We start from the raw sequence: 27789 nt of genomic DNA on the forward strand, positions 1-27789 counted from the left end.
GAATCCCACCGGCAGGCACCTATTTTTCTAATGAAAAAAAGAGGTCCTACCACCAGTGTGACCTCTTGTGAGTCCGCACGGGTAGGTACCACCAACCAGTGTGACCTCTTGTGAGTCCGCACGGGTAGGTACCACCACCCTGCCTATTTCTGCCGTGAAGTAGTATTGCGTTTGGGCTTGAAGTACCTTAGTGGGTACCTTAGAACGTATATCTCAAGATAGGTGGCGGCCATTGTAGATGTCTATGGGCTCCGGTAACCACTTAACATCAGGAGAGCTGATCCACCCACCTAACCAATAAAAAATATAAAAAATAACTAAAGACTTTAATTTTTTTTCGTAATACAAACATCACAGTTAGTAATGTTACAGGAACGAAAGTGGAAAACTTGATATATACCTACCTGTCTCAAAAGTAAAGAAATGTGATTGATCCTCCTCATAAAATTTAAGTGTATTGTCTATGGCCCTCACTGCAAAATACCGGTAAAATGGGGCGATTAGGGACAAATTCCAACTTTATGACCAATTTTAAGGTAGATGTTGATGTATATAATGCTATATCAGGATCGAAATGATTGAGTCTTGAGGGCATCTTTGTTGTCCAATTTAAAACTATGCAACTAGCATTCCAGTTTAAGCAAAAAAAGCAAAAATAGGTGTAATCCCTATTTACCCGAAAATTGCGGTTAATTGGGACGAAATGAGAAATTTGCTAGGGCTGCCACTACTTGGTTTTAATTTATTTATTTATTTAGTTGCACCAACAAAGTGATCATCAACTTGATTACATTTATTTACTTATGATTAATTTATATTTACTTGGGAAATGATCCGCGACAGATTTGTCCTGTAAGTTGTGATACAATTAAAAAAAATCTATTTCATCACTTAAAATTAGTTCAGCGTAATCGAACAACTCCGAATGAACATTGACGGAGACCATGCTACCGTGGACATTATTGTAGTCCCAAAGGAGAGTAAGCTTTCTTATAAACGGTTTATATTTTTTCGTTCTTGGTAAGTACTTAGGGGCTGATATTTTTATCTGGGTTAAGAGATTAGGTGTGTTGGTTATTCCATGGATTAATCAGATGAATACCCCCACTCTGAACAAATATTAAATATTTTACTACGTATTACTTAGACATTTTTGTCCACCTTGACATTTCATTGTTCTTGTTAGATGTCTGTGCAAAATCGACTTACTTATATTAAATTGCTTAGCTATTTCAACTAAAGACTTATTCCCAATTTCAAAGGCTTCTATTGCTGTTTTTAATATTAAGGGATCATATCTCTTTTAAGGCTTTGCACTCTTTAATACGTACACGCGAGGCATTATCTAAAAATAGAAAACAGTACGTAACTGATAATATAAGTATTTACCAAACAATAAAATAACACATTGATAATTTTGAATAAAAGTTCTAGACAAAAACATCATGAATAAACAAGATTTTTACCAACAAATTTAAAAAATATTGTTATAACTACATAGACAACCCTACAAACCTGTACCTATTTATACTCAGCTCGCTTCCATTTCACGTATTCTCATCCCAATTGACCCCTTTTTCGTTGTTATTTGTACCTAAGACGTCCCCAATATCCCCAAAAACAACAGATTTTTACATGTATTTTTATTTTATCAAATACATTAAAACCAATAACAACTGAGACTTACCTTTAATATATATGATGGCTCAAACACTAAATAACGTGTATAAATCACAGTCGTCTTCTATTAATATCAAATAAATAAAAGAGAGCAAAGTTTCTAGCACCAAAATAATGACCACCACAGGAAGTTAATTTGAAACGCGATTTTTTATAAGTTAGCAGCTATTATCATGCATATTCAGAGTTGTTTTGTGAACTTTCAACATTCTACTATTAAACTAGAAAAAATGGAAGATTTTGCAACGATTATAAAACTAATATTGAGCGTCGAAAGATTTTCCCGGTTTTTTCCCGATTCGCCTCTCAATCCCTAATCGCCCCATTTTACGGTAGTTGTTTTCTTGTTCCGATTCTTCCCCCGTCATAGACTAACAGATGTTCTTCAGATCACAGAGTATTTTAAATGATAAATTATTATGTAGGCACTAGACATGCGCAAAACATCACTTCCCAATGTAATGTGATATGACATCACTTTTACAGACAGGTGATATTACTCGAAAACATTACACATCACTCATAACATTACTCGGTGCGTTCAATAGATACTGTGACGACGAATACATTGTATCTATACACCCGAATCATTACTTAAGTGATGTGTTGATACACATCACTTAGGTAATGATTCGGGTATGTCATTACAGTAGTGTATTACAATACAAAGTATGAACTTTGTATTGTAATACACTGTTATATTACTTGACAGAGATTGACTTACTTAATAATATAATAATTTTATTTTTTACTTAATATAATTTATTGTGGGATGAACGGATTTCATATGGCGACTTAGACTGCAAATTGAGCTCGACAATAATGTTAATTAATATATTATACGAGAGCAGTAGATGCATTGTTTCGGCGCGATATCTTCAAAGTGCATCCAAGGAGGACTGTACTTTCATTTAGACGCCGTTATTTCTTTCACTTATTAAACACGCATTAAAACAAATAATAAAACTATCTTCAAACAAGTGCTTAAGTAATTCAAATCAAACACAAAAATTAATATGAAATATTACTAAACAATTACGAGCGACTAGCGATTTTACAAAAGTTGCGAATAAAAAATTAAGTAACTACTTGCGGGGAACTACCGGCTGGCCGCATGAAAAATATAAACACAAATACCTATATTAAAATTCAGACGTACCATAGGTATAAAAATGTACCTAGCGGCCAGGGCATACGGTTCAAAATCACTAGGAATAATTCCGTGTCTCTTGCTCATTTATTTTGCGTCGATCGGTCTGTCTCGCTCGCTCGGTTCCGTTCGTGTATTAAGGAACATTACACGACAAAGAAAGAAACATGTTGGGTGATAGTGTGATGTTTGTTTCCTTCGCGTAATGTGTGATGTTGCATTACATCGTAGGGTAATATTACCCGAGTAATATCACTCGCATTACTTACACATGTCTAGTAGGCACCTAGGTATTTAACATAAATATTGTATATTATTAATCAACGAGACAATATTATTATTTAATTCAAGTGTATTAATGTCTATGCGCATTTGTAAACTTAAAAAAATCGAGTTTCAATTAACTCCCAAAATATCAAAAACACTAATAAAATGTAAACAAAAAAAACGTACACATATTATGTAGATTACTTATTTATATAAATTAGTTCCTCGTTAAAAATACAAATAAATAAATTTTTCATCAAAATGACTAAGTCAGAATATTCACTACTAAAAGATGAGATAATTTTACGTGCAAGTGGAACTCCAAGACACGGTGAGATTTTGAGGTCTGTAAAAGAAATATATAAACAAAGTATTAACTCTAAAAGAAGATATGAACAAATTGAAACGATTGCGCAGCTGTTGAAAGTGTTGGAAATACGAGATGTATTGTCTGAAAATAGCATTGAGCCACTGAAAGAAGTCGCACGAAGACTACAAGATAATAATGAATTACTGCGTAAAATTACAGATTATGAGTTAATTTCTGTATCAAAGAAGGACCTAAATAACACAGGTAATGTTTGATCAATTTATTTGTGATAAAAACTATGTACAAAATTAATGTTGATGTAGATGTTGACTAATGAGATGTAGAGCCAAATCATATTATTAATAATTTCCTAAACTTCATATCATCTTAGTCAATTAACAAGTTCTCAATGTAAAGTATAACTTCAGTGTTTGAGTAACTTCAATGATAATGTAATAATAGGGCAAACTATTTAATATAAATACCATAATTTAATAGGCTCTGTACACTAAGTCTACATTGCTAGGCTGAGTATTCGTGTTGAATTGGTGACATCCCAAGATTGAGTAGAAAGGGGGAAACAGATTTGTCTGCTCCCAACATCCTACTAGGCTTAGAGTAGTCATGCTCATGTAGTTTACCACAGTTCCAAAATATTATGATTTCACTGAAATAAGAACCTGTTATTTAGTATTTATAATGTAAATTTAGATATTTAAAACTATTTAATACTATAAAGATTGGCACTGATGTTTTGGTAAAATAATAAATGAAGGATAATTATTAGTACTGTCATTTTAAACGATTAACACAATACAATATTTCTTTTGAATTCTTTATTTTTTCTAAATTTTAATTTAATTCTTAATTGCATCTACTTTGATTATTGCAATCTTATTTACACAAATAGAAAAAAAATAATATATACGTTAAATTCTGAAACAAATGTCAATGCGATCTCTAGAGACCATTACTTTAGTCAGTGCCAATTAGCACCTTGGCCAGCCAAAAATAAGTCCTGTAAGTTTGCCGTACAGATTTGAATTTACAAGTTTCAGACATAGATAGTTAAAGTAGTTATGCTTAAAAAACTTTCATTTTAAAAATAAAGTGGTGTATAAATAGGCATTTATATTTGCTCCAAATTGATTGAATCATTTTATCTGTGCTTTTATCATCTCAAAAAAAATATCTATAATATGATTATTTATATGATTTATAATTTTTTATTGCATAATTTAAAGTTTATAGTCAACTTTTAAAAAAAAGTAATTATTGTACATAGAAATATTTCAACCTATAATTCTTTTTTAGTATCATCATTTACTGCAACGCATGATGAAAAAATTGAAAGTGTTATAAAGTTGAATCCATTTGGTGGCAATTTAAGTCCAAGAAAAAAAGAAAGACTATTTGAAACTATAATAGAAGAAACAGGTACAAACTGGCGGGCTTTAGCTAGAAAATTAAAAATTCGAGAATGTGTAATTATCAAGATTGATGCTGAAGAAACTACACTAGCAGATAAAGTAAAAAAAATACTGGAGATATATGAGCAACGAGCAGATCCACAAAGGTGGTTTTTTGTTCTTTGTGATGCTTTGGAAGAATCATACAGGCGCGATATAGCAGATTCATTAAGAAATATTATAGTAATGAATATTTAAAAAGAAGTACCCATCAAATCACTTCAGCAATATTTCAGCTTATTAGGAATGTTTACACAATTTCAATTGAAGAAGTTATTGAATCAAGTAATCCCTTCATATCGAAAAAAATCCAAATCCTTTAGTGAGGATTGATATCAACAACAGCAGTAAAAAATACAGAAATCGAATTGAGAACCTTACTACCTTTTTGAGTTGGTTAAAAATTGATAAATGAAACCATGACCCATCATTAGATGTAAGTGTATGTATCATATAGGAAATTAAGGAATAATTGAGAGAATTATAGGATTAAGAATAAGGGCTGAGCCATGAGCTGAATTATACACCAGCTTCCATTATCGAATGCGACTCTATGATGTGAAGGTTAGCCACACTCCATTATTACAATTCTTCAAAAAGGCAAACGTGAATCAATACTATTTTATTATTAATTTATTTTAGATGGCTTTTACATTGCTGTATCTTTTATCATTCTTTTGTTAGCCGTAGATATATTTATCTATTTCAAATCATTTTATTGTGTATGTCACATTTTTACAACGGTTATTTAAATACTTTCTTAGTATATATAGTAGCGATTTCCACCCCTTGAAGGATCACCTTATAGGCAACAATTGCACGAAATATATTTTTTTCAATTTTTATTAAGGGGTGGATATGTACATATAAAGTAGTAAATTTACTATAAGCTAAATTATTTAAATATACAATTTATACATATATTGAAGTTTGAAGAGACCACTTAACGTTTCTGTGTATAAAACACAACTTCAATAACAAGGAAACTACTAACGTTACTACTATTCGTCGTACTATTGTTCTGATGTTATCTTAATAATTTGCTTTAAATCATGTTTAATGCAGTGCCTTTGTCATGCATTATAGTAAATTGCACTTACCACTATCCACTCTGCACTACCTTTGGTTGACTGGTAGAGAATGCCTTAGGCATTAAGTCCGCCAATGTAAATTTTACATGAAGTGTAATAAATAAATAAATATTATAATAAAAGGAATATTTTCTACCTACCTTTCTTTTAATTATTCTATTTCATAAGGTGTAAGAAAAGGTTTGTCCTTACCACAGACAATCGTATTTTAAAATAATGATATGTCGAGAATTTCCAATCGTAGTTTTAGTCTATCATAGTTATTACCCACTGGTATACATTTCAACCTAAATGTATTAACCCACATTGAGAAACCAAGACACTCAATGTATTTATTATATCTGTTATAAGCAAACAAACAAATCAAACAACTTATTTATATATTCAAAATAATACCCTATTCCATAATTTGAATAGTCCAGTTTTTTTTATTGCATGGACGAGCTCACTGCCCTCCTTCGTTTTAAGTGGTTACCGAAGCCCATAGACATCTATAACGTAAATGCCGACACCCACCTTGAGATATGAGTTTTAAGGTCTCAGTATAGTTACAACAGCTGCCTCACCCTTCAAATCGAAACGCATTACTGCTTCACGGCAGAAATAGGCACAATGGTGGTGCCTACCCGTGCGTACTCACAATAGGTCCTACCACCAGTAAAAATATATATTAATGATTATTAACGGAGTATGAAATTCACTTCATTTAAAATATGACGAGATTTAATACAATCATACATGTGAGTTCTGCCACACACCATGAGAGGTTTTTTTATTCCAATCAGTATACTTGATTACGGCTGTAAGGGAGTGTCAACTACATTAGTATCTAGGCCCTAGATTCTACGGTGAGCTAGTAAGACGCTTTACCGGTACAAATCACATCGCATCATTATGAATTATTCTGGTAAATTTATGAATATCGTCACAAATATTACTTGTGGTACAATACCACCGAGCAAGCTATACTACTACTAACTACTACGATGACTCTCAAGTGATGTCCAATCTGCGTTCGGATTGTATTTTTCTCATGTATAACAGCTGGGGCGTATTAAAGTAAAAAAATCTATGCTTGATGAAGAATAAAAATATATCGGGATATATATATTATGTATCATTGATATTAAATGTTTTCATTTGTCAAATAAAAAGTATTCAATCGTAAAATGAAATAAAATTTATTGATTTACTTAACAATATTCAAAACGCCTTAATATTTATTACAAAAATAGGACAATTCATTTCACAATTCGATATGTTTCCTTTTAAAAATAGTTTAAACGCACACACATGGAATGATATAGATTCATCGTTTTATTCCTAACAAAACGTTTATTAAAGGCGTAAAACCTTAATTACTTATTTATTCATAATTGTTTGATAAAGACCGAATCGAACCAAAATGCTGGTACTACATAATAATGCCATACCATAGAAAAACATGACTTTTTCTAAAATTTTGGACTGTTAATGAGCTTTTTATATAATAATGCTTAGATAACGAACTGATTATAAGACTATTTCAAAACTTCGTCAGAAAAATCTAGACAGAATTTTTTTAAACATAATTAAACAGCATATTTTTTATGGAAGACGTTTTTTTTTATAAAATCTTGGCGTACACCCAAAGATCCTTAAATGATACGTTTTGTATTAATGATTAATAGCCCACGAGTAGGCATTTTGGAAGAGCCGCAACCACGGCGAGGCTTGGCTGTTGCGTACAGACGGATTAGTTACCGTGGGGCAAGGAGCCGGACATTGCCAACGTAAAACACAACGCTCTGGATGTGGCATCATAGCTATGTGACGGCCGTCACGTGAACGGACACCAGCCAGCCCATCTATAAACAAACAAACGACTAAATTAATGTTTTTTTATTTTTATTTAATTGTTACTGGTAGCCCGAAGGCCTTTCCAGTTTCACCAGGACAGGCGGACGAGAAAAGGCTTAGCTAGGAGGGGTGGGATTAGCTAACAGCTGCCCGAGCCTAGACTTAACAACTACGGGATCGGAATCGCGACCCGCTGAGAGAATCCGGCGAGAAACTCAGCGAGCTGATGTATGGGTTAGGTTGCACGTCGAACTCTTTGCCGAGTTCGACAACTAAGGTTACCGGGGTCCCAAAGTCTCCTAGCGTTAGAGCTGAAGGCGTCTGATGCAAGAGTTATTGGATCTAATGGATCCGTAAGGACGTGTGAGATTAATATCTGGACCTACAGAGTACTTTTAGCTAAGTTTCAAGTGAATATTTAATATCATACCATAAAATCAAATATAATATTATTAAGTCACAGAATTTTTTTATAGTATGAAATGTACTGAAAATGTACTGTACTGAGTGAGTACTGAACATATAGAAAAATTTACTGTCTGGGCGTTTATTGAAGCCACGAGATCGCGACAGTTCTGTATACCTCTGCTCCCGAGAAATCATGTGTTTTGCAACTAAGACATCGATCACCACCGGTGACCGTCCTCGTCGAACCCGTCGACGGAAGGGCTCGACGAGTGAATTAACCCATAGACACAGCCCACAAAGTTTCTCGCCGGATCTTCTCAGTGGATCGCGTTTCCAATTCGGTAGTAGATTCTGCAAAGCACTGTTCTTGCTAGGGTCAGTGTTAGCAACACACCCGGTTTGAGCCCCGTGAGCTCTAGCTCAAGACTATCAGCACAGGTAAGAAAAAAATCGATCTTGCATCTTAAAGTGAGTCAAGCAAGTCCTTACATAAAATAAATGTGTCGGTTCAGGTATACCTGGACTTCCATTGGGATTCATCGGGTACACCTCGGTGGGCTTTCCGTCGTCGTCGACATACTGTACAGCGACTTGTCCGTTCTTGTACAGTTTGTCGAGTAGGGAACCGTCGGCGACCGTGAATCGTCCTTCGCCGTGCGCGACCCACACGCCGAGCACGCTGCCGCCCATCCCGCGGAACCACACGTCTTCTTTGTTCTCGTTCTCGTGTATCTTCACGGCACTCCATCGGCATTCAAATCTTAATAAAATTACAGATATTAATTGAAAGAAAAAAAAAGCAATAAATGGATGTCAAACGGGACAATAGAGGCCAAATATGATGCTAACATTGAAAGTTTTAATTTTTTAACGACTGTTTTTGGTTTTCAAAAGATCAAGATTCCAGAATTATAAGTTTCATGGAACTTTTCAGATCATTACGAGCGACCCATATTGAGAGGCTATAAAAATTATTTTGTACAAACTGTCTGTTTTGATTCTGCTAAATGTGAATTTTAAGAGGCGAGAAAAAGTATAGAAAAACTAGTTCGATCATATCTTCAGTTTAGTAACTACTATACTACATTTATATCTTATACATAAAACTTATCCACACCAATAAACACTTCTAACAAATAAATTATAAGTAAATGAATTAACTGCTGCAAAATAAAAGAAGACTCCATTTAATCAATTACCTTTCCGAGCTATTATGGTCTAGGAATATCTGGGCCTTGTTTGAACCTTTGGAATTGCTATCGGGATCCACCCATCCTAGCATAGCCATTAGCTGACACCCATTACAAACTCCCAAAGAGAAAGTGTCTTTTCTATCTTTAAAGTGAGCAAATTGCGAGCTTAGAGATTCTGAGAATAATATTCCAGCAGCCCAGCCTTTAGCAGAACCCAGAGTGTCTGAAAAAATTAACACCATGAGCACACTGATTAAAACATAAAATATGCAAATTTTTTGCATCTCATACTATTATTTAATATGAGAAGAAGATCAATAATTTTTCTCACCTGCGTAACTGAAACCTCCCGGGAAAACAACACCTTGGAACGCATCCAGAGTAATCTTCTTGTTTTGTAAGTCACTCATTGTTACATCAAACACATCAAAGTTGGCTAGCATTAGAGATGCGATCATTTCCCTGTCTCCATTGATACCTTTGAAAAATTAATTGTTTATATTTATTATTATTCTTTAAATTCAACAAGTCATTCATTTTTTAAGATAGCTACGTTGACCTGAAATATATACATATTTGGCATTCTGTATATGCCTCATAATACAAATATTTTTATAAATATAAAATATAATAATAACTGAACGTCAAACGTTAAAATTAAAATTCATTTAATATACAAACTACTATTATACTACTGGTATTATTTAATACTAGCGACCCGCCCTCGCTTCGCTTCGGAAACATTAAATTTTATTATTTACAGTTGAGTCCCACGATGTTACTCGCGGTTATTGTCGTACCACTGGTGGTAGGACCTATTGTGAGTCCGCGCGGGTAGGTACCACCGCCTTACCTATTTCTGCCCTGAAGCAGTAATGTGTTTCCGTCTGAAGGGTAGGGCAGACGTTGTAACTATACTGAGATCTTAGAACTTATATCTTCAAGGTGGGTGGCTAATTTACACACTTAACATCAGGTGGGCTGTGAGCTCGGCCACCCATCTAAGCAAAAAAAAAAAAAAACAATGCTAGTTTAAAAAATAGTTACTCCTTATATCATCAGCTACTTATCGGTAAAAGTCTCGTCAAAATCGGTTCAGCCGTTCCAGAGATTAGCGGGAACAAACAGACAGACATAAATTGTAAAAAATATGCATGTAATAAAAAGCGGTTATTTCAATATTACAAACAAGACACTCCAATTTTATTTATATGTATTGACTATCTATAATGGTACCTTCTTCACGAAGTACTGCAACCTTAATGGATTTCGTTTTAATAACTGCAGCCGTAGGATCAAAAGTAACGTTGTATGTGGCTCCTTTACGTTTCTCAAGAACTAAAATTTAAATTGAAAAACAATTTATACAAAAATTAAAATAGACTGAGAATCTTGAACAATTATTCAAAAAGTCGATCAACATTATTTCTTTACCTTTCCATTCTTGGAGGACACAATCAGTGTTAGCTTGCAAGCATTCCAAACGATAACTAGTTTCCTCCCACATTCTGAACACATCAATGAGAACAGTATCCAAAACATTAACGCCATTCAAATTTATCACAACCTAAAATTGTAGTTCGTTAATTCAACTTAAATTCCATATTACAATAAAAATGTAATCTTAAATAATTTTAAATAAGCTAACCTGAGAATCCATGCCGTATTTCCCAGTGTAACCAATGTGCTGTGCACCGACGCCATTGTTGTTGTATTCGCTTAGAACATAGGGCAAGTCGTTTTTGGAAACTTCCAGAACGATACCAAGTTCCTCATTGAACAGCGCTTCGATGGGCGAGACATTGGCGGCAACGTTGACGTGTAGATTCAAACCGCGAACACCACCGATACCCATCTCAAGTACCGTTGTTATGAAGCCTCCTTCGCTGATATCATGACCGGATATCAATTTTTTTTCTGGAGTAAAGAAACACAACAAATTAATAATCTGTTCTACTATTATAGATATACTATGATGTCATTCCCGATATTCATCTTTTACCTTTTAGTAATTTCTGTGTAATCTTGAATAGACTTTTCAATATGATGGGATCGTCTAAATCGGGAGGATTATCGCCTAGCTGCTTGTAACATTGAGCCAATGCTGAACCACCAAGTCTACAAGGAAAAACGATTAATTTTATAAATAATTTCACTGCTGTGTAGATAGATCATTTTCGCTAAAGTGAAATGACATGGAAAGTTTGCAAGTGGATAGGTTTGTTTAAAAAAAAAACGGCGAGATTAACCCTTAAAAATAGAGTAAATAACATTTAAATTTCCTTTTTTTTCTTTACCTGTATTTTCCTGGTGAAACAGGTGCGTGAACCAGAGCGGAGTTTTCTTCTTTGAGTGCTGGTTCAATTTTAACGGTAATATCTGGACAAGGGGCGTATGTCGATACCACCAAAGTTCCCGGAGACTTAACTGCAAATCAAACACAATATAATGTAGAATTAACGTTACGTGTACAAATAAGGTTGAAAGGTTTATTAACACTAAACATACCATAACGGGTCAAATGACCCATTTTAGACTTTAGCATTAAATGTGCACGTATTATCTTATTGCTTTTGCACATTTGACTTCATGACATTTTCTTACCAATTATTATACTATTTTGTTTTGTTTTTTTGAGGAATAGTTTTCGTATACCGTTATTTACTCGCTATGGTAGAAATAGGTATCAGTGAGTGTTGGTAGATTAGTGTTAAAAAGGGAACAGAACAAAAGAGTGCGAAAGCCGAAACGAAACACAATATTGATAGGAACACTATGAACGAAGACGGACGCCCCTAGCGTCGCACGACTGTTGAACCGGTTGAACTGTTGTCAGCTGTTACTCTTTTTTTCTTCTTCTTTTTCTTAGTTCCACGAGCTCACGGTCCACCAGATGTTAAGTGGTTACCGAAGCCCATCGACATCTACAACGTAAATGCCACCACCCACCTTAAGAATGAGTTCTAAGGTCTCAGTACAATACTGTTACATATGCCCCTCAATAATAACGCAATATAATTTATATAATAGTGCAGACTAAGGCATTTTGAATGCATCGTCTTTATATACATTATATATATATAGGTAGGTCTTTATATAAAGACGATTTATGTTAAAACGCGGCAGAACAGAATAGTAGAACAGTTGGCTTGAGTAGCGGAAACACAAATCGTTTGTACTATTTCTTTTATAAAATAAACTCAGTGACAGTTTCGTTTTTTTAAAAGAGATCCCTGTAACAGTATAACGGCTGTCCCGCCCTTCAAACTGAAACGCATTATTGCTTCACAGCAGAAATAGGCTGAGCCTTTGCTCGCCCACCTGTCCTGGTGAAACTGGAAAGGCCTTCGGGCCACCAGTAAACTTTCAATCATAAAAAAAAAAAAAAAAGCAGAAATAAGCATTAGCAGATGGTACCTGTGCAGACTTACAAGACGTCTTATCGACGACTATCAGTAATGAGATTTATTTATTTATTTTTATTGCTTAGATGGGTGGACGAGCTCACAGCTCACCTGGTGTTAAGTGGTTACTGGAGTCCATAGACATCAACAACATAAATGCGCCACCCACCTTGAGATATAATTTCTAAGGTCTCAAGTATGGTTACAACGGCTGCCCCACCCTTCAAACCGAAACGCATTACTGCTTCACGGCAGAAATAGGCAGGGTGGCGGTGCCCACCCGCGCGGACTCAAAAGAGGTCCTACCACCAGTAATTAGGCAAATTATAATTTTGCGGGTTTCATTTTTGAGATCATTGCGGAATATCCACTATGTGTGTGAAGATAGGCTTTAGTTGTACCTTTCTCGCCGGCGACGTGTGCGCACATGGAGAGCGAGTCCTTCCCGCCGTCGACGGCGACGCCGAGCGCGCGCATGGCGCCGCACAGCGCGCCGCACGCCGCGGTCAGCGCGCCGCCCTCCACGCCGGTCTTGCCGCCCCACATCCAGTTCCCTGAACACTTCACGTCCTCCAGCTCCGATATGCCGGCGAACACCTGATCGATACATGTTTACATTCAAATTAACTATAGCGTGTTACTGAACGGTGAATAAAAGTGGAATTTCTTTCGAAACATCGAGAACACTGCTTCACTAGTGACTGAGACATGATCTTTTACAGACGAGGTACAAATGAGGAATCCAACACAAAAACCCTATAATTTTTTTATTTTTTTTATTGCCCTTTTAGACAGACGACCATACCGCCCACTTGACGGTGAGCGGTTACCGTCGCCCATGGACTTCAGCAATGCCAAGGGCAGAGCCAAGCCGCTGCCTACCGTTAACGTTGCTATCCGTAAAAGTTGTATTCAATATCTCAATAGCATTGTTTGGATCTCAAATAATCTATTTACTTATTGGCATCCAAAAAATATCGACAAAGCGTTGTTGCTTTTAGGTAATTCATGGACTAACTATGTGCGGGAAACGTACATAAATACAAGTACATCAAGACCACAAAGAAGGCAAATAACTTTAACAAATATACTACTATTTTGAACCGGAAATAAAATACGACCCCGTACAGTACAAAATTGTAAAATAAATATTTGGTTCAATAAAAGTATGTCAACAGTTTTAGCTATTTATGAAGTGAACTAGCTTTTGCCCGCGACTCCGTCCGCGTGGAATAGTTACTTTGACATAACGCTAAATTTTACCCCCCACTTAATTTTCATAGAAAGTGAAAATATTTTTGAATTATAGAATGTTAAAGAGCTATTTAAACCCCTATTTAGAAACATTATTTATTGGTGCTCTACTTACCGTTATGTTATAGCCTATAGCCTTCCTCAATAAATGGGCTATCTAACACTGAAATAATTTTTCAAATCGGACCAGTAGTTCCTGAGATTAGCGCGTTCAAACAAATAAACTCTTCAGCTTTATAATATTAGTATAGATTACTGTAAAATAATTACCAAATTAGTTAGAGCCTCCCCTAATGACAATCTCGCTCCGGCTGCCGGGTCCAGTAGTCCCTTGATGTTCTGTGTACCGATAGAAGTGGCCGAGCCGACGAGGTCGTAGTAAGAAAGTGCTATAATAGCGCAATCCGCCAGCGGAGTGTGAAGTGGGCCCACACATTGCTGTTGGGCTACGAGACCAGTGACACAACGGTCGACCTAAAAATTCAAAGAAAGTATTACATGCAAATAAAGATAGAGTCTGATCGTTTGTTCTTCACGAATGTGCTTAGGTTTTTTTTTATTGCTTAGAAGGGTGGACGAGCTCACAGCCCACCTGGTGTTAAGTGGTTACTGGAGCCCATAGACCGTAAACGCGCCACCTACCTTGAGATATAAGTTCTAAGCTCTCAAGTATAGTTACAACAGCAGCCCCACCCTTCAAACCGAAACGCATTTCTGCTTCACGGTAGAAATAGGCAGGGTGGTGGTGCCTACACGTGCGGACTCACAAGAGGTTCTACCACCAGTATAGTTGATAATTTGTAGACACTTTAGTAAGTTCCTTACCGCCGTCAACATAGTTGTACGGTTTGTCCACACAGACCTATGTTGTGATAATGATAACAAATTCAATATTGAGTAATTGTTTATTGATATGCTTATACTGATTGGTGGCTGTTTATATGATAAAAATGATATTATGCAAGTACGCGACGCTTTGCAGATGGCGGTACACGAACTGACTGGAAAATGAATGACTTTGATATAAAATGCATCCGTATGCAATATAATGCTTGCCCGTACAATAGTCATATTCTAAATAATCATTTATGTGTGTTAAACATCATGAACATGGCCAAAAACCATGGTGAAACGAAGTCAGTCGCTAGAGGCGGCTTTATCTATTGTGCGGGGTGTGGGCACAGATGTGTCAGGGGCATCGGCCTTAGCACTTTCAATGAACCTGTTATATTTTTACCTATTCCATTTCCGCGCCCTTACTAGAGGGAGGTAATTATTGCACTCGAGCGCTACATGGACTAAATACGCCTTTGTCAGTCGCACATAATTATAAGCCTGTGTCATCACTGGTGGTGGTTTTGTAAGCCTGCACTACCACGTTGAAACATCTGGTCTGAATGCGGGTAATGACATTAATCTCGCGTCTGCCCTTCCATAAACTCTTACTAGACTCCAAGTGTCAATAAAATACTTTAAATAATTATTTCAACAAATGAGTATATTTCATTTCATATTCATCCATAATATAAGTGAAGTACGAGAAAAAGATATTCTCAAATAATCCGATAATTCATTGAATACGGAACTCACGAATGAATTAATAAAATAAATAAATAAATTATGGAATTAGAAACCATTTTAAAATAGGCACAAAAAAAAGAATAAGAAAATGACCTTCTTATTGTCAAATGTTTTTCTAATAACAATACTTTACCTTGTTGGTTAGGTATCTTTTGCTGGCAACATTGACAAGCCTCAGAACGCGATCGAGTGCACTCTTCACCGTTATGTCTTTAGGAAATGACAAAGGTAACTTGGTCCTTTTTTCAGTTTGTAAATCGAAGGTTTTTCGTGGCATATTCCCTTAAAACAGTAACGTTTTATCTATTAGAATAAAACAACGCAAAATCCTAATAAACAAATGTAAATAATATTACTACAGCACATCGCACAAGTACAATCACTAACATATTATAAATACGCCGATTTTTTAAATGACGACTTTTGTCTTTTCGATCTACTTAAAAAATAAAAGTTGAATATTTTCAAAAGCATTACCTAAAACCGCTTCCAGGTGTAAATCATAGGGCAGTTTAGACTTTGATTCAAGCTTCAGTCTTTCAGATCTATCTAAGAATTTCTCGGTATACGAGTCCTCAATGAGGCTCATATAACCGTCACCAGTCACTTCTCCGACGAACGAAACCGGGCAGCGTTCACGACGACATATTTCTGTTAAATAGAATTAATTCGTTAAATTAACTCACTATATTAATTGCTATCTAAAGTAGTGGTAAAAGCGCCTAGCAGAATAAACCTTGCCTATGTCAGTTTCAATATTTTCCTTATATTTTTTCCTTATATTAAGGGAAATTCTGTATTTTTATATTGCTTAGGTTGGTGGACGAGCTCATGGCCCACCTGGTATTAAGTTGTTACCGGAGCCCATAGACATCTACAACGTAATTGTCGCCACCTACCTTGAGATATGAGTTCTAAGGTCCCAAGTACAACGGCTGCACCACCCTTCAAACCGAAACGCATTACTGCTTCACGGCAGAAATACGTGGGGTGGTGGTACCTACCCTACTACTCAAAAGACGTCCTACCAACAGTAGAATAGTAACACAATTTATAATTAAATAGCTTTTTTGGTATACATATTTACCTTCTAGGATATGTCTATTCGCCTTGGAACATAACAAAGCGTCGTTCTCTTGATACTCAGCGCCCCAAAGCTCTAGTGTGGTGATCGTAGGGTCGCCCAGTTGGAACTCCTTAGTGAAAACAACAGCCCCTTCGGGCTCTACCAGCTCCTTCAACACGTTACCGTTACCGCCGGCGCCTTGGTCGTGGATCGCTATCAACAATATTTTACGATTCATACAATTATAATCATTTAAATAATACTATATAGTATACCCCGCAGTAGTCGAAATTCGACTATAATTAATTGAAATTATAAGTTTGGACATTATTATGGTTCTATTGTCATTATACTTTTATAATATAATTACAGATTTCGCCAAAACTACACTATAGATAAATAATAATAATAAAGATAAACAATATTAATCTATTCTCAATTTGACCACAGACTTTAAACAATAACAACATTTTGACAATTGACAATAAACCAAGAGTATATTTATATGATGTGTCGTATTATACATGGTAGTGTGTGTAATGTTTTTTTTTTTATTGGTTTAATGTATATTTATGCATAATTTGAAAAAAAATTAGCATTCTGCACTCCTTCTCTATATTATCTACTAGCTTCGGAAACTGCAATTTATTATTGATTTCTTAACTATTTAATGGATGTTATTATACATGTAAACCTTCCTCTTTAATCACTCTATCTATTAAAAAAAACCGCATCAAAATCCGTTGCGTAGTTTTAAAGATTTAAGCATACATAGGGACAGACGGATATAGGTACAGAGAAAGCGACTTTGTTTTATACTATGTAGTGATAAGTGTAGGAAGTTTCATACTCCTCAGTCCGCACAATTTTCGTAAAAAGACGTACTAAGCTTTTGCATCACGTATTAATGTATAGATTTAATTCGATTGCAAAATATATGAAAAACTTCCATTGCATGTCTATTTGGCTATTTGATAAAAAACTTCTTCGCTTTGATCAAAAACGAGGCTTCGCATCATTCATTAACTCGCTAATTTCTAACAATGATTTATCATGAATTCTCATTATTGCCGAAGTGGGTCGATGTCAATCGACTAAGTGTAAAATCGTAAGCTGAATTACAATGACCCGAGCGGAGGGTTAAGAACATATGGATCATGAAAAATGCCATCAAAAAATAACATGATTGAAAAAATACTCACATTCAACTGGATTAACATCGGATTCCAGACATCCACGAACCACGCGGTTCAGACGATTACCCATTTCCGCATCACCTGAATTTTTATTTAATTACATTATGATAATATGATCAAGTGATACTATTTTTTTTTTCTCCTACCTACGCCGAAAGTTCGGTTTTCCTCCCGCTGTACAGGGAAGAAAGTGTAACTTTTCCTCCCTGGGTACAAGTGCGCATGCGCGTTAGTGTACGTCTGCTCTCATGCACCTAAAATTCTCCGCCATTGTTGTGCTCGGGCACTTTGCAATATTGTGTTTAGTATAAAAGTGAAATAAACAAAAGGCAATAAAATTTAATAGTGAAGTATTAAACAAAGATGAGTTCATCAGACAGTTCTTATTCAATTAGTAGTAGTTTATTTAAAAATTAAAAAACAGTTAAATTGTTTTTTTTTTGAGTATGGGGGGGCTCCGCCCCTCCTAACCCCGGCCAGGGCTTCGCCCCTGGACCCCGGCTCGGTACTCCACAAACTTTCAGCCTGGTAGGAGAAAAAATAGTATGTGCACCGCGGGAAAAAAGGAGGATATCTCGAGGGTGGCAAACACGCTTAGTGCATAATTGTACTATGTCTTTTATGCAATACTTGGTGATTATATCTACAGATTATAGATTATAATAATATTGAAAACCTTAGTCTAGTTTGAAATTTAGTGGAATTAAAATAAATGCATACATACGAGAGAATTTATTTTATACATTAGTTAAAATTTTCACAGAGAACCTATCGATGAGATAGGGAAAGGGAAAACGTGTCATACTAAAAATGAACAGTATACGTTCCAGTTTGAGCAACACTGATTCACCGCAGAAATAAGGATAATGGTGACCCCCCCCCCCCCTCCCCCCTAACCTCGCCGAAAGGGATAACAATACGTCCTATCGCCAACTAAGAAAGGATTACCTTCGCATTGTTGTACCGACCTCTCTGCACAGCTCCAAAGTCAAGGGCGTGGTCTCTAGCGTCGCCGCCCTGCACGGCTACGGAGGAAGCGGCCCCACCACCGACGCCGATACGATATACGGGACCACCGATCTTCACTAGCAGCATACCTAAAATTTTACAAAAAAATATTGATGACGGCTGTAGGGACACAGCTTAGTAGCGTATGCGGTTTTGTACATCGCTTGCATTGGTCAGTCGTACATAGCCCACCCGACACGTCAGACACTTGTGAATATACGGAGTTAAATAGGAACCAACTTGTTTTATTAATAAAGGGCAGTTTACACCCTTTACTCTGGCATAAGCAACCGTACAGTGGTGACCCCGACGTGATTTAAACACGCAACCTTCTGATCTGGAGTCAGGCAACCGTACAACGTCACACGTCCAACTTCATAACTGAGTATATCGATATAAGACCGTAAAAAAGGCCCCCCACTTGACAACTTGAACCCAATATAGCAAGGAAATCGAGGCTAATTTTTAAACCTGTCCGCGGGTAGCTGAAATAGCCACTTACGTTACTAGTAAACAGGTAGAGATTTTTTTAAACTGTCATTAGCTAAACTTATTAGACATCACCGTGTATTCACACAGGATTACAATACGCTCCCGTTACCAGCATATTTCTGCAGGATGTCATTTATCCATACTACGTTCCATCAGCGAAGCCATCTCCCTATAGTTCGTTCTTTTTAATTTTTGCCATAAATGGTACATTCATTTTCAGTTACAAGTAAAGAAAAGTGTTTATATACGTCCTTGAACTTATGTCGTGTACAATTTTTACGGCGTCTTGGTAAATGTGTAAGTTGTGTGTTCGCAACCTGTCCATTTCGACTGAGCAGATGGCGCAGTGGTTAGCGCCCCTGACATCTGGACCTAGGAGGCACGGGTTCGGTTCCCACTTCGGACAAATATTCATGTGACGACCAAATTAGTTTGCTCTGTATCTGACCGTTTCATAGATACATAAGCATGTATACATATTCTCATTTACACGCCCCTACAGTACCTGAAATTCTAGTTTGGGGCCAGGTGACTATTTTTCATTATTTATTTCGGTCATTAAAGAAGAATTAGGTCGCAATTTTTTCATACCATCCAAATTAATTAGGGTCTGTTGCTAAGGTGGAATTTATTACAGTATCCATTACATTTTTATATATATACCGTAACAAAACAAATTATTTTCCATACTAAAGAAATTAGTTCTATTTCAACAGTTAATTTCAGATAAGAGTTTTGATTACGTACTGACCTTTGTCGGGTTTGTTTTTTTTAATCATCGAATGTGGCATGTAGCCGATACCACCACTAAACATTATCGGTTTCACAAATTCTTCTCTTGTATTGTCCGCATTTTTCAATCCATACGATTGGACAAATCCTGAAAAATGCAATTGGATTGTTAAAATTATATCTGGATGAGCAGGCGGGTCTACGGTCCTCATTTAAGCTTTACTACGGGTACCAAGTCGTACTGATCGTAACTATAATTAATTAACGATGGAAACTTTGCGGGTTTGACTTTAGGTTTGGCTTAATGGCTCACTAGCCTATGCTTCGGAAACGAATATAATCCATGATGGTTCGTAGCGATTTCTAGCTGTTACAAAAATCTACTTAAGCTACCATTAATATCTTACAAATGTTTTGGTTCAACATTTAGTTTGTAAGAAATATGAAATAAATAAATAAAGAACAGTTCTGATGATTTATAATTAAAAAAATAGTAGACAAAAAGGAAAAACGTTTATTAGATTGCGCGAATGAATGAATGTGATATAATTAACACAACTCAAGGGGGGGACTCGGGTGAATCAACCAGCTACTTTCGTTTTTTTTTTCATCATCATAAAATATGGACATCCTAAAAAGATACTATATTTCATTTTGTGCATAACTGAATTCCATGCTTTTACACAAACAATGTTTTAATTCTTACCAGATATTACTGGTTCACCAAACTTGTTTCCATAGTCTGAAGCTCCATTGCTGGCTTCTATTATAATTTGTAGAGGTGTTGCAAAATTACTTGGATATTCCCAACCTTTTTCCTCCCACGGTAGATCGTACCCTAAGTAAATACAATAACTAATGACCAATTGATCAATCAAACATTTCTAGCTTAATTTTATTGTATCAATTTGTACGCCATCAATCTTTTTAAGTGCCAATTTTAATAGACTGTAAATTGTTTAACTTCACTGCAAATCAGTGTGCCAAAGAACCAAAAGTAGACTTTTGGGAAAGACTCAGTACCGGCTAATAGAGCATTATTAGAAAGATTTTTTCTGGCTTCGTCAAGTAAGTTTTTAAGAGTAAGATTATGGTCGGATCGACTCTCGTATGTGTCTTGCTTGATGTATATCACTGCATAATATCTTACGATTACTATAAATCTTCTTTATCTCCAAGTGGAGATAAAGAAAGAAGATAAGGTTATCCCACTAGGTGAGTCGGCATAGCGAATTCTTTTATTCCATTCACCTCAATCAGCCGTCATCTCACACTCGCTCCTCTTTCTCTCATATCGTCATTTACACACTCCATCCATGTCTTCTTCGGTCGACCTCTTCCCCCTTTACCTTGCACTGCCATTTCCATACATATACATATGATTACTATAAATATGCTTTAAAAAAACATATTATATGATAAAAATAGATTTTATAACAAGGTTGTGTGTCGTAAATTGTTGTCTTAATTTGAACTAAGATTAACGTTACTTGAGTCATCCACGTTGGGAATGTTGTGCTGTGTGTAGTATGTGGCAAAATTTAAACTCATTGTCATTATTTGGCTCATTAAACTTTCGCTCGTCTTTTAAATGTACTGTGTAATGTATAAGCCACGCACGTTGATATTGCGATTGGCGGCCATCTTGGTTCGCAACGTTGGTAAATATAAATTCGATTAATTGTATTAATAAACTTTTTTTTTAAAACTTGGTTTCATTTATTATTTGCCATTAAAATTGGTTGAGAGGTTTATAAATGAAAATATATATCAAACAGACAAGACTTCTTTCACATTTGTAATATTAGTACGTATTATAGGCAATTTTATAGGAAATGAAATTATGAAATACCTATAAATATACCTATAAATTTTCTTATATATCTTTATAGTTAGCACTTTTATAAAAAATGTGTATATATATAATATCTTATTTACCTACTAGGTAGGTCAACTTCGTTCGATACTGAGAAATATTTTTGTTAACTGTATTTTTTTGCGGTGGATGACGTCACACAGCTGTTATTGTGAAAAGGTTCCATCGCAATATCAACATGCGGGGTCATATCATCGCACTAGCTAGATGTACAAAGTGCTTAGTGTGTATTTAACATCTAAAATCGGCAAATTAATATGTATATACGTTTTGTTAACAAAAGTTAATGATTTTATTTATATTTTACCTGGTATATGTAGGTTGCCCACACTATACCCAGCTGTGCCAGCAACTGTGTGTCCACCACGACCAACTCCTTGAACGTCCCTAATACGTCCCCCCGTACCAGTTGTAGCCCCGCTAAAAGGGGCTACTGCGGTTGGCATATTGTGAGTTTCTGCCGTGAATATTATATCAGATTCTGTTTTCTTCTGGATAACTTGCGATGGTCCTCTAACATTGGTAGGACGCAATATTGTATGTTGGAAGCCTTTGATTGCACTACAAATTTAATATATTATTTAATTTGTTAATGATGTTTTGGTTTCAAAACAAAATGTAATTATTAGCATATTTTTTTTCGACAAACATACCTACTGTTATCACCAAATTTAATAACATTGTTATTATTCGAAGTTTTTTGTGTTGAAGCAACCATATCAATTAAAGATTCATTTATCTCTTTACCATCCAATACTAACTTACCCTAAAACGGGAAAAACATTTTTTTATTAATAACTATTTTTTATGTGTAAGCTGATAAGCTCTTGTTATTTAAAGACCTTGAAAAACCAATGACGTGAATGTTCACTGTTGCTCTGGGCGAGGTCAAATAGTTCTACACTCGTAGGATCCCTTTTCAGTTTGTTCACAAATAAATCCATGTAAAATTCCATGTCCCATGTATCAAATGCCAAACCTGTGAGAGCAACGGACATCTTAGAAATTTATGAAAAACGACTTTTTGGTGTGACAAGTAAGTTTCTACAACTGAAGTTATGAATACCAAATAAGCTGGTGCAATCCTAAGATATCAGTTTTACCATACAATTTGTAGGCAGCGGCTTGGCTCTCCCCAGGTATTTCTGTAGTCAATGGGCGACGGTAACCACTCACCATCAGGTGGGCCGTGTGCTCGTCTGACTACAAAGGCAATAAAAAAAATAAAAATAAAACAATTGATACTGCAACCTCATGTCTCGAGTTAACAGACATCAAGTGATGTACTTATGGGTTGTGGTAAACAGTAGCGAAAATGTTGTTTTCGTATACTCTCCACTATATGAATGCAAGTAACCTTTAATACTATATATTTAACAGTAAATGCAGATAAAGGGGTCACTTGCATAGATAATACACATAAATTAGTTATAGATAAGCAATTCAAGCAATTAACCAAAAATTTTACGGGCGTCGGCCACTAGATGGCTTCGCTTCGATTAGTTTCTCATTGCTCCTGTAGATGGCAGTAACATATTACTTAAGTACCTATCCTATATTTTATTTTTAATGAAAGATTTTGTAAATTTTCAGAACCCACAAATATATAAAATTTAATTAATTTCTCTATAATAAATAAAAATTTGTATTATTTATTATTATTATTTTCTGTGTTTAGTTGCACAATAATTAAATGCCTTAACTTTAACAGCATATAAGTTTAGAGGCATCCGCTACAAGATGTCGATAGTTTCCATTAAAAAAAATATTTGTCTTAAAGTATCGCAGTTTCAGGGCCCTGGTCACTTGTGTTTACGTATTAATAAGTTGCGTAAATATAAGTTTTATAGTAAAAGTATTTGTGGACATACTTTTAAAGACATAGGACTCATTTATGAGTTAGCTCCTAGTGATTATGACAATAAGATTATTATTTGAAGGCTATTTTACATGTAAAACTACTTACCTAATTTATCATTAACCTTTCTCATAGCAGAAATGCCTTGCTCTTGCAAGGGAACAACAAACCATGGTTCTAAATCTTTTGGCAGGCCTTCATTAAAACTTTTACGGGGTAGATTATCCTTTGTATAAACACATTGCGTCATCCTATCATGTAACACTGCAGCTAAATTCTCAAAATGTTTTTCAGTAACATTTTTTTGTTTTCCAAATGTAATTAGGTATCTTGTAGACACTTCAAGACGAACAACATCGCGTAGACCCACGCTTTCACAAATCTGCACAGAGTTACTGGAGTCTGCTGTTGAGAAATTAAACCTACAAAATGATAATTACATTAAGATTTTTATAAAAAATATAAAAATACATTTTGTTCCCTTGCCAAAACAGCATAGGGGGGTTAGCAGTAGGGAGGAGGTAGCGTGTTTTCTTGTTTTTATTTCACCTTAACTCCACATTCACTACTTTTGATTCGATTTGTGAATTTAAAACGTAGTTTAGAAATTTTAAAACAACAAAATGGCAGTCATTTAGAAGTCGTCGTGGCCTAAGGGATAAGACGTCCGGTGCATTCGTGTTGAGCGATGCACCCGGTTTTCGAATCTCAGGCGGGTACCAATTTTTCTAATGAAATACGTACTCAACAAATGTTCACGATTGATTTCCACGGTGAAGGAATAACATCGTGTAATAAAAATCAAACCCGCAAAAATTATAATTTGCGTAATTACTGGTGGTAGGACCTCTTGTGATTCCGCGCGGGTGGGTACCACCACCCTGCCTATTTCTGCCGTGAAGCAGTAATGTGTTTCGGTTTGAAGGGCGGGGCAGCCGTTGTAACTTACTTGAGACCTTAGAACTTATATCTCAAAGTGGGTGGCGCATTTACGTTGTGGATGTCTATGGGCTCCAGGAACCACTTAACACCAAGTGGGCTGTGAGCTCGTCAACCCATCTAAGCAATAAAAAAAAAATAGTCAGCAGTTATTTTCTCAATGACTTCTGTCTCGATTTCATACATAGACTGTTAAATGAGTCCCAGAGAAATAGAGAGCATCTATTTACATAAAGAGAATGCTTGATTCTCAGCCAGGGATACTCCATAAAACTAAGGTAATTAATAACAAATTCATTAACGAATAGCCGGCATAGTTGCGATGCGGACATCGACGCTGTTATCCCAAGAACTAAAGCTGTAGATTCAGGTACAAAATACGTATGATTATATTTTAATACATTTATCAGCCCACAAATTTCTACTGCTAGATATAGACCTCCCTCGAAGATTCACCATAATGGCCAGTATTTAATGCATTAATAAGAAATTGTTCTTGATTGCTGTATTGTGTTGGCTTATCTATTTGAATGTGGTATATTAAACTACATTTTTTCTGAGATTAGTTGGTAGCAAGACAATGCATAACAACAGAATGCAACAGTACAATAGAACATTCATCATATTTTTTGTATTCTATGATAAAAAATATAAGAATACAGTCAAAATCTGTTATAGCGACATCGAAGGGACTGCTCATATTCAGTCGTAAAAACCGATAGTCGTAACAACCGGTGATGTTTAATGTGTATCGTGCAAGTACAAACAAATCGATAGGGAATTATTGGTAAAATGTATTTACTTAATACGCGATTTTTCTTCATTATTAATTTGTTTTCTTTTTTTTTGCGACATTTTGAAAGTTTCACGAATAACTCCACAAAGTTTTGGTGCGTCTTGTGTATAGATAAGTACAAACTAACTGAAGAGATATGAAGAAGCGGGCTTTGACTCTACTGCATGCATGTGTTTTGTTTCTAAGAATTAGAAAAGACCCTACACTAAACTAAATCCTATTGTTTTCTTTCCTGATTTTAATAGCCATTGAAGACAAATGTGGATACCTATTCAAATTGTTTACAATGCAGCTTAGCAGGTCGTTCTAACAGATCTATTTCTCCGAAATATTAGTTAAATGTGGTCGTTTTCTGAGGTATGTCGTTATTACCAATGTCGTAGAAAGCAATATTTTTAATAAGGCGGTCATATGGCATTCAGCCGGGACCTTTGTTCTAGATTATTATAACCAGCATGTTGTATTAAACTATGTCGCAGTAAACGGTTTTGACTGTAGTTATAAATATGAGAGCAGTACAATTTTCAAATAATGACTAATTCTATTTATTCAATCGTAGGTTAATGTTCTTAAGGACATGACATATGTAATTATTTATTAAAGGTTGTACTTAGACAGAAATATTAGTATTATAACATTAAAGGAATGCTTTAAATATACATTGGAAAATATATAGAAATTATTTTCAAAACTCACCTAGGACCAATTTCTATTAAAAGCTGACTGTTATCATTACTTTTGAAGATAGTTTCATTTCTAACAGCTTGAGGCTGTAGTGGTGAACTCAACAGCCATTTTAACACTTTGATCTGATTTATATTGAGATATTCACAGCCTTCAGCCAGCTCTACATGGTAACACAGCTCAGTAGACAAATCTTTTATATCACTATCCACAAACTTCAGTTTTTGTAAAATTTCATTTGTTTTATGTAAACTAAATGCTTCGGTAGAAAAGAATCGTACGATAGACATCTTTAATTACTCAACATAAATATTACTGACAGAACATATGTAAGCAACTAACTACAAATATATTATAAATGCAAACATATCACTCTACCATTAAAATGATTGTGTCAAAGTTCAAATTACACCAGAGATATGTATCAATTTTCTGAAACAAATAAAGACATTTGGCTTATGTAATGTACAAATATGTTCTGTAGTGTGTTTTTGTAAGAGTTCAATATTTAAAATTATTTCAGTAAGGTAAAGGTTAACACAAGTCAAGTGTTATCACATTCATTTATAATTAATGTTATGTTCTTATTGACTTATTCTAGATTTTAATATGTCCCACATATACATGTACTTAATGAGTATTGATTGCTGAGCCTCTATTAGGAATTATTTCAATATTGCTCAGGGTTAACACAGGCCAAGTACATAGATATCACAGAGCTAAGTAATAAACAAAGTCAAACATTAGTTTTCATAAACATGTGCTATTTCAGGGCTTTAAAGATTTATCTAACATACAGTAAGATGCAATGTATTAATGTAAAAATATATTATTCGACTTCACACCATACAGGACACGAATTATTCCAAATATTTTTAGTTATAAGCACAGAAACACAATTTAATGCGGGAAAATTATATGTTTATTGAAATAATAATGATTTACCCTCTTGTTAATTGAAAATATAATTATACTTCAAATACATAACAATTTGGAATCCTAATAACTCCATGGAATTCTTATAAAACCATCACTTGTGTTTATTTCGAACTTTCAGATTGACTACAATACGTAGGTACTAACCTAACGTATGGCACCGGTAAAACGGGGTGATTAGGGACAAACCCCAATTTGATGAAGAATTCTAAGGTACTTGTTGATGTTAATGCTATATCAGGATCAAAATGATTGAGTCTTGGGTGTATCTTTGTTCCAAATTGTATCCAATTTAAAACTAAGCAATTAGTATTCCAATTTAAGCAGAAAAAGCAAAAATTGGTGATATCTATCCCTATTCACATGGAAATTGGGTTAATGGGGATGAAATTAGTGACAATAGAGAAATTTGCTAGGGCTGGCCCTACTTGGTTTCAATTTATTTATTAAGCTGCATCAACAAAGTGATCATTTCACAAATATATATTTATCTGGGTTAAGAGATTAGGTGTGTCGGTTATTTCATGGATTAATTTGTATAGAAATGTACCGCCCAATAG

General features: G+C 35.2%; 2 protein-coding genes across 3 annotated transcripts; one reads left to right on the forward strand and one right to left on the reverse strand.

Moving 5' to 3' along the window:
• Window positions 1-3358: 3358 nt before the first annotated feature.
• LOC100529236 (fadd) lies at window positions 3359-5074 on the forward strand. Its single transcript, NM_001202536.1, has 2 exons — window positions 3359-3671; window positions 4722-5074. Exons 1-2 carry the CDS (start codon window positions 3359-3361, stop codon window positions 5072-5074), a joined length of 666 nt encoding a protein of 221 aa, NP_001189465.1.
• A 2058-nt stretch (window positions 5075-7132) lies between these two features.
• On the reverse strand, window positions 7133-27531 carry LOC101735940 (phosphoribosylformylglycinamidine synthase). Of its 2 annotated transcripts, none has more exons than XM_062674926.1 (24): window positions 27377-27531; window positions 26306-26725; window positions 23983-24296; window positions 22859-22995; window positions 22670-22782; window positions 22324-22577; window positions 20847-20978; window positions 20160-20288; window positions 18877-19005; window positions 17915-17989; window positions 16734-16925; window positions 16124-16297; window positions 15780-15928; window positions 14336-14539; window positions 13213-13408; window positions 11705-11834; window positions 11410-11525; window positions 11056-11324; window positions 10842-10974; window positions 10644-10745; window positions 9739-9885; window positions 9414-9630; window positions 8733-8974; window positions 7133-7814 (listed from the first exon to the last, which is right to left on the reverse strand). In XM_062674926.1, exons 2-24 carry the CDS (start codon window positions 26581-26583, stop codon window positions 7624-7626), a joined length of 4023 nt encoding a protein of 1340 aa, XP_062530910.1. In that variant the 5' UTR covers window positions 26584-26725; window positions 27377-27531; the 3' UTR covers window positions 7133-7623. The 2 variants fall into 2 exon arrangements, with proteins under 2 accessions (XP_062530910.1, XP_004931911.2); XM_004931854.5 differs by having other exon boundaries at window positions 27239-27524.
• Between the last annotated feature and the right edge of the window lie 258 nt (window positions 27532-27789).

This window comes from Bombyx mori, chromosome 22 (genome assembly GCF_030269925.1).
Source record: "Bombyx mori chromosome 22, ASM3026992v2".
Taxonomy (NCBI): domain Eukaryota; kingdom Metazoa; phylum Arthropoda; class Insecta; order Lepidoptera; family Bombycidae; genus Bombyx; species Bombyx mori.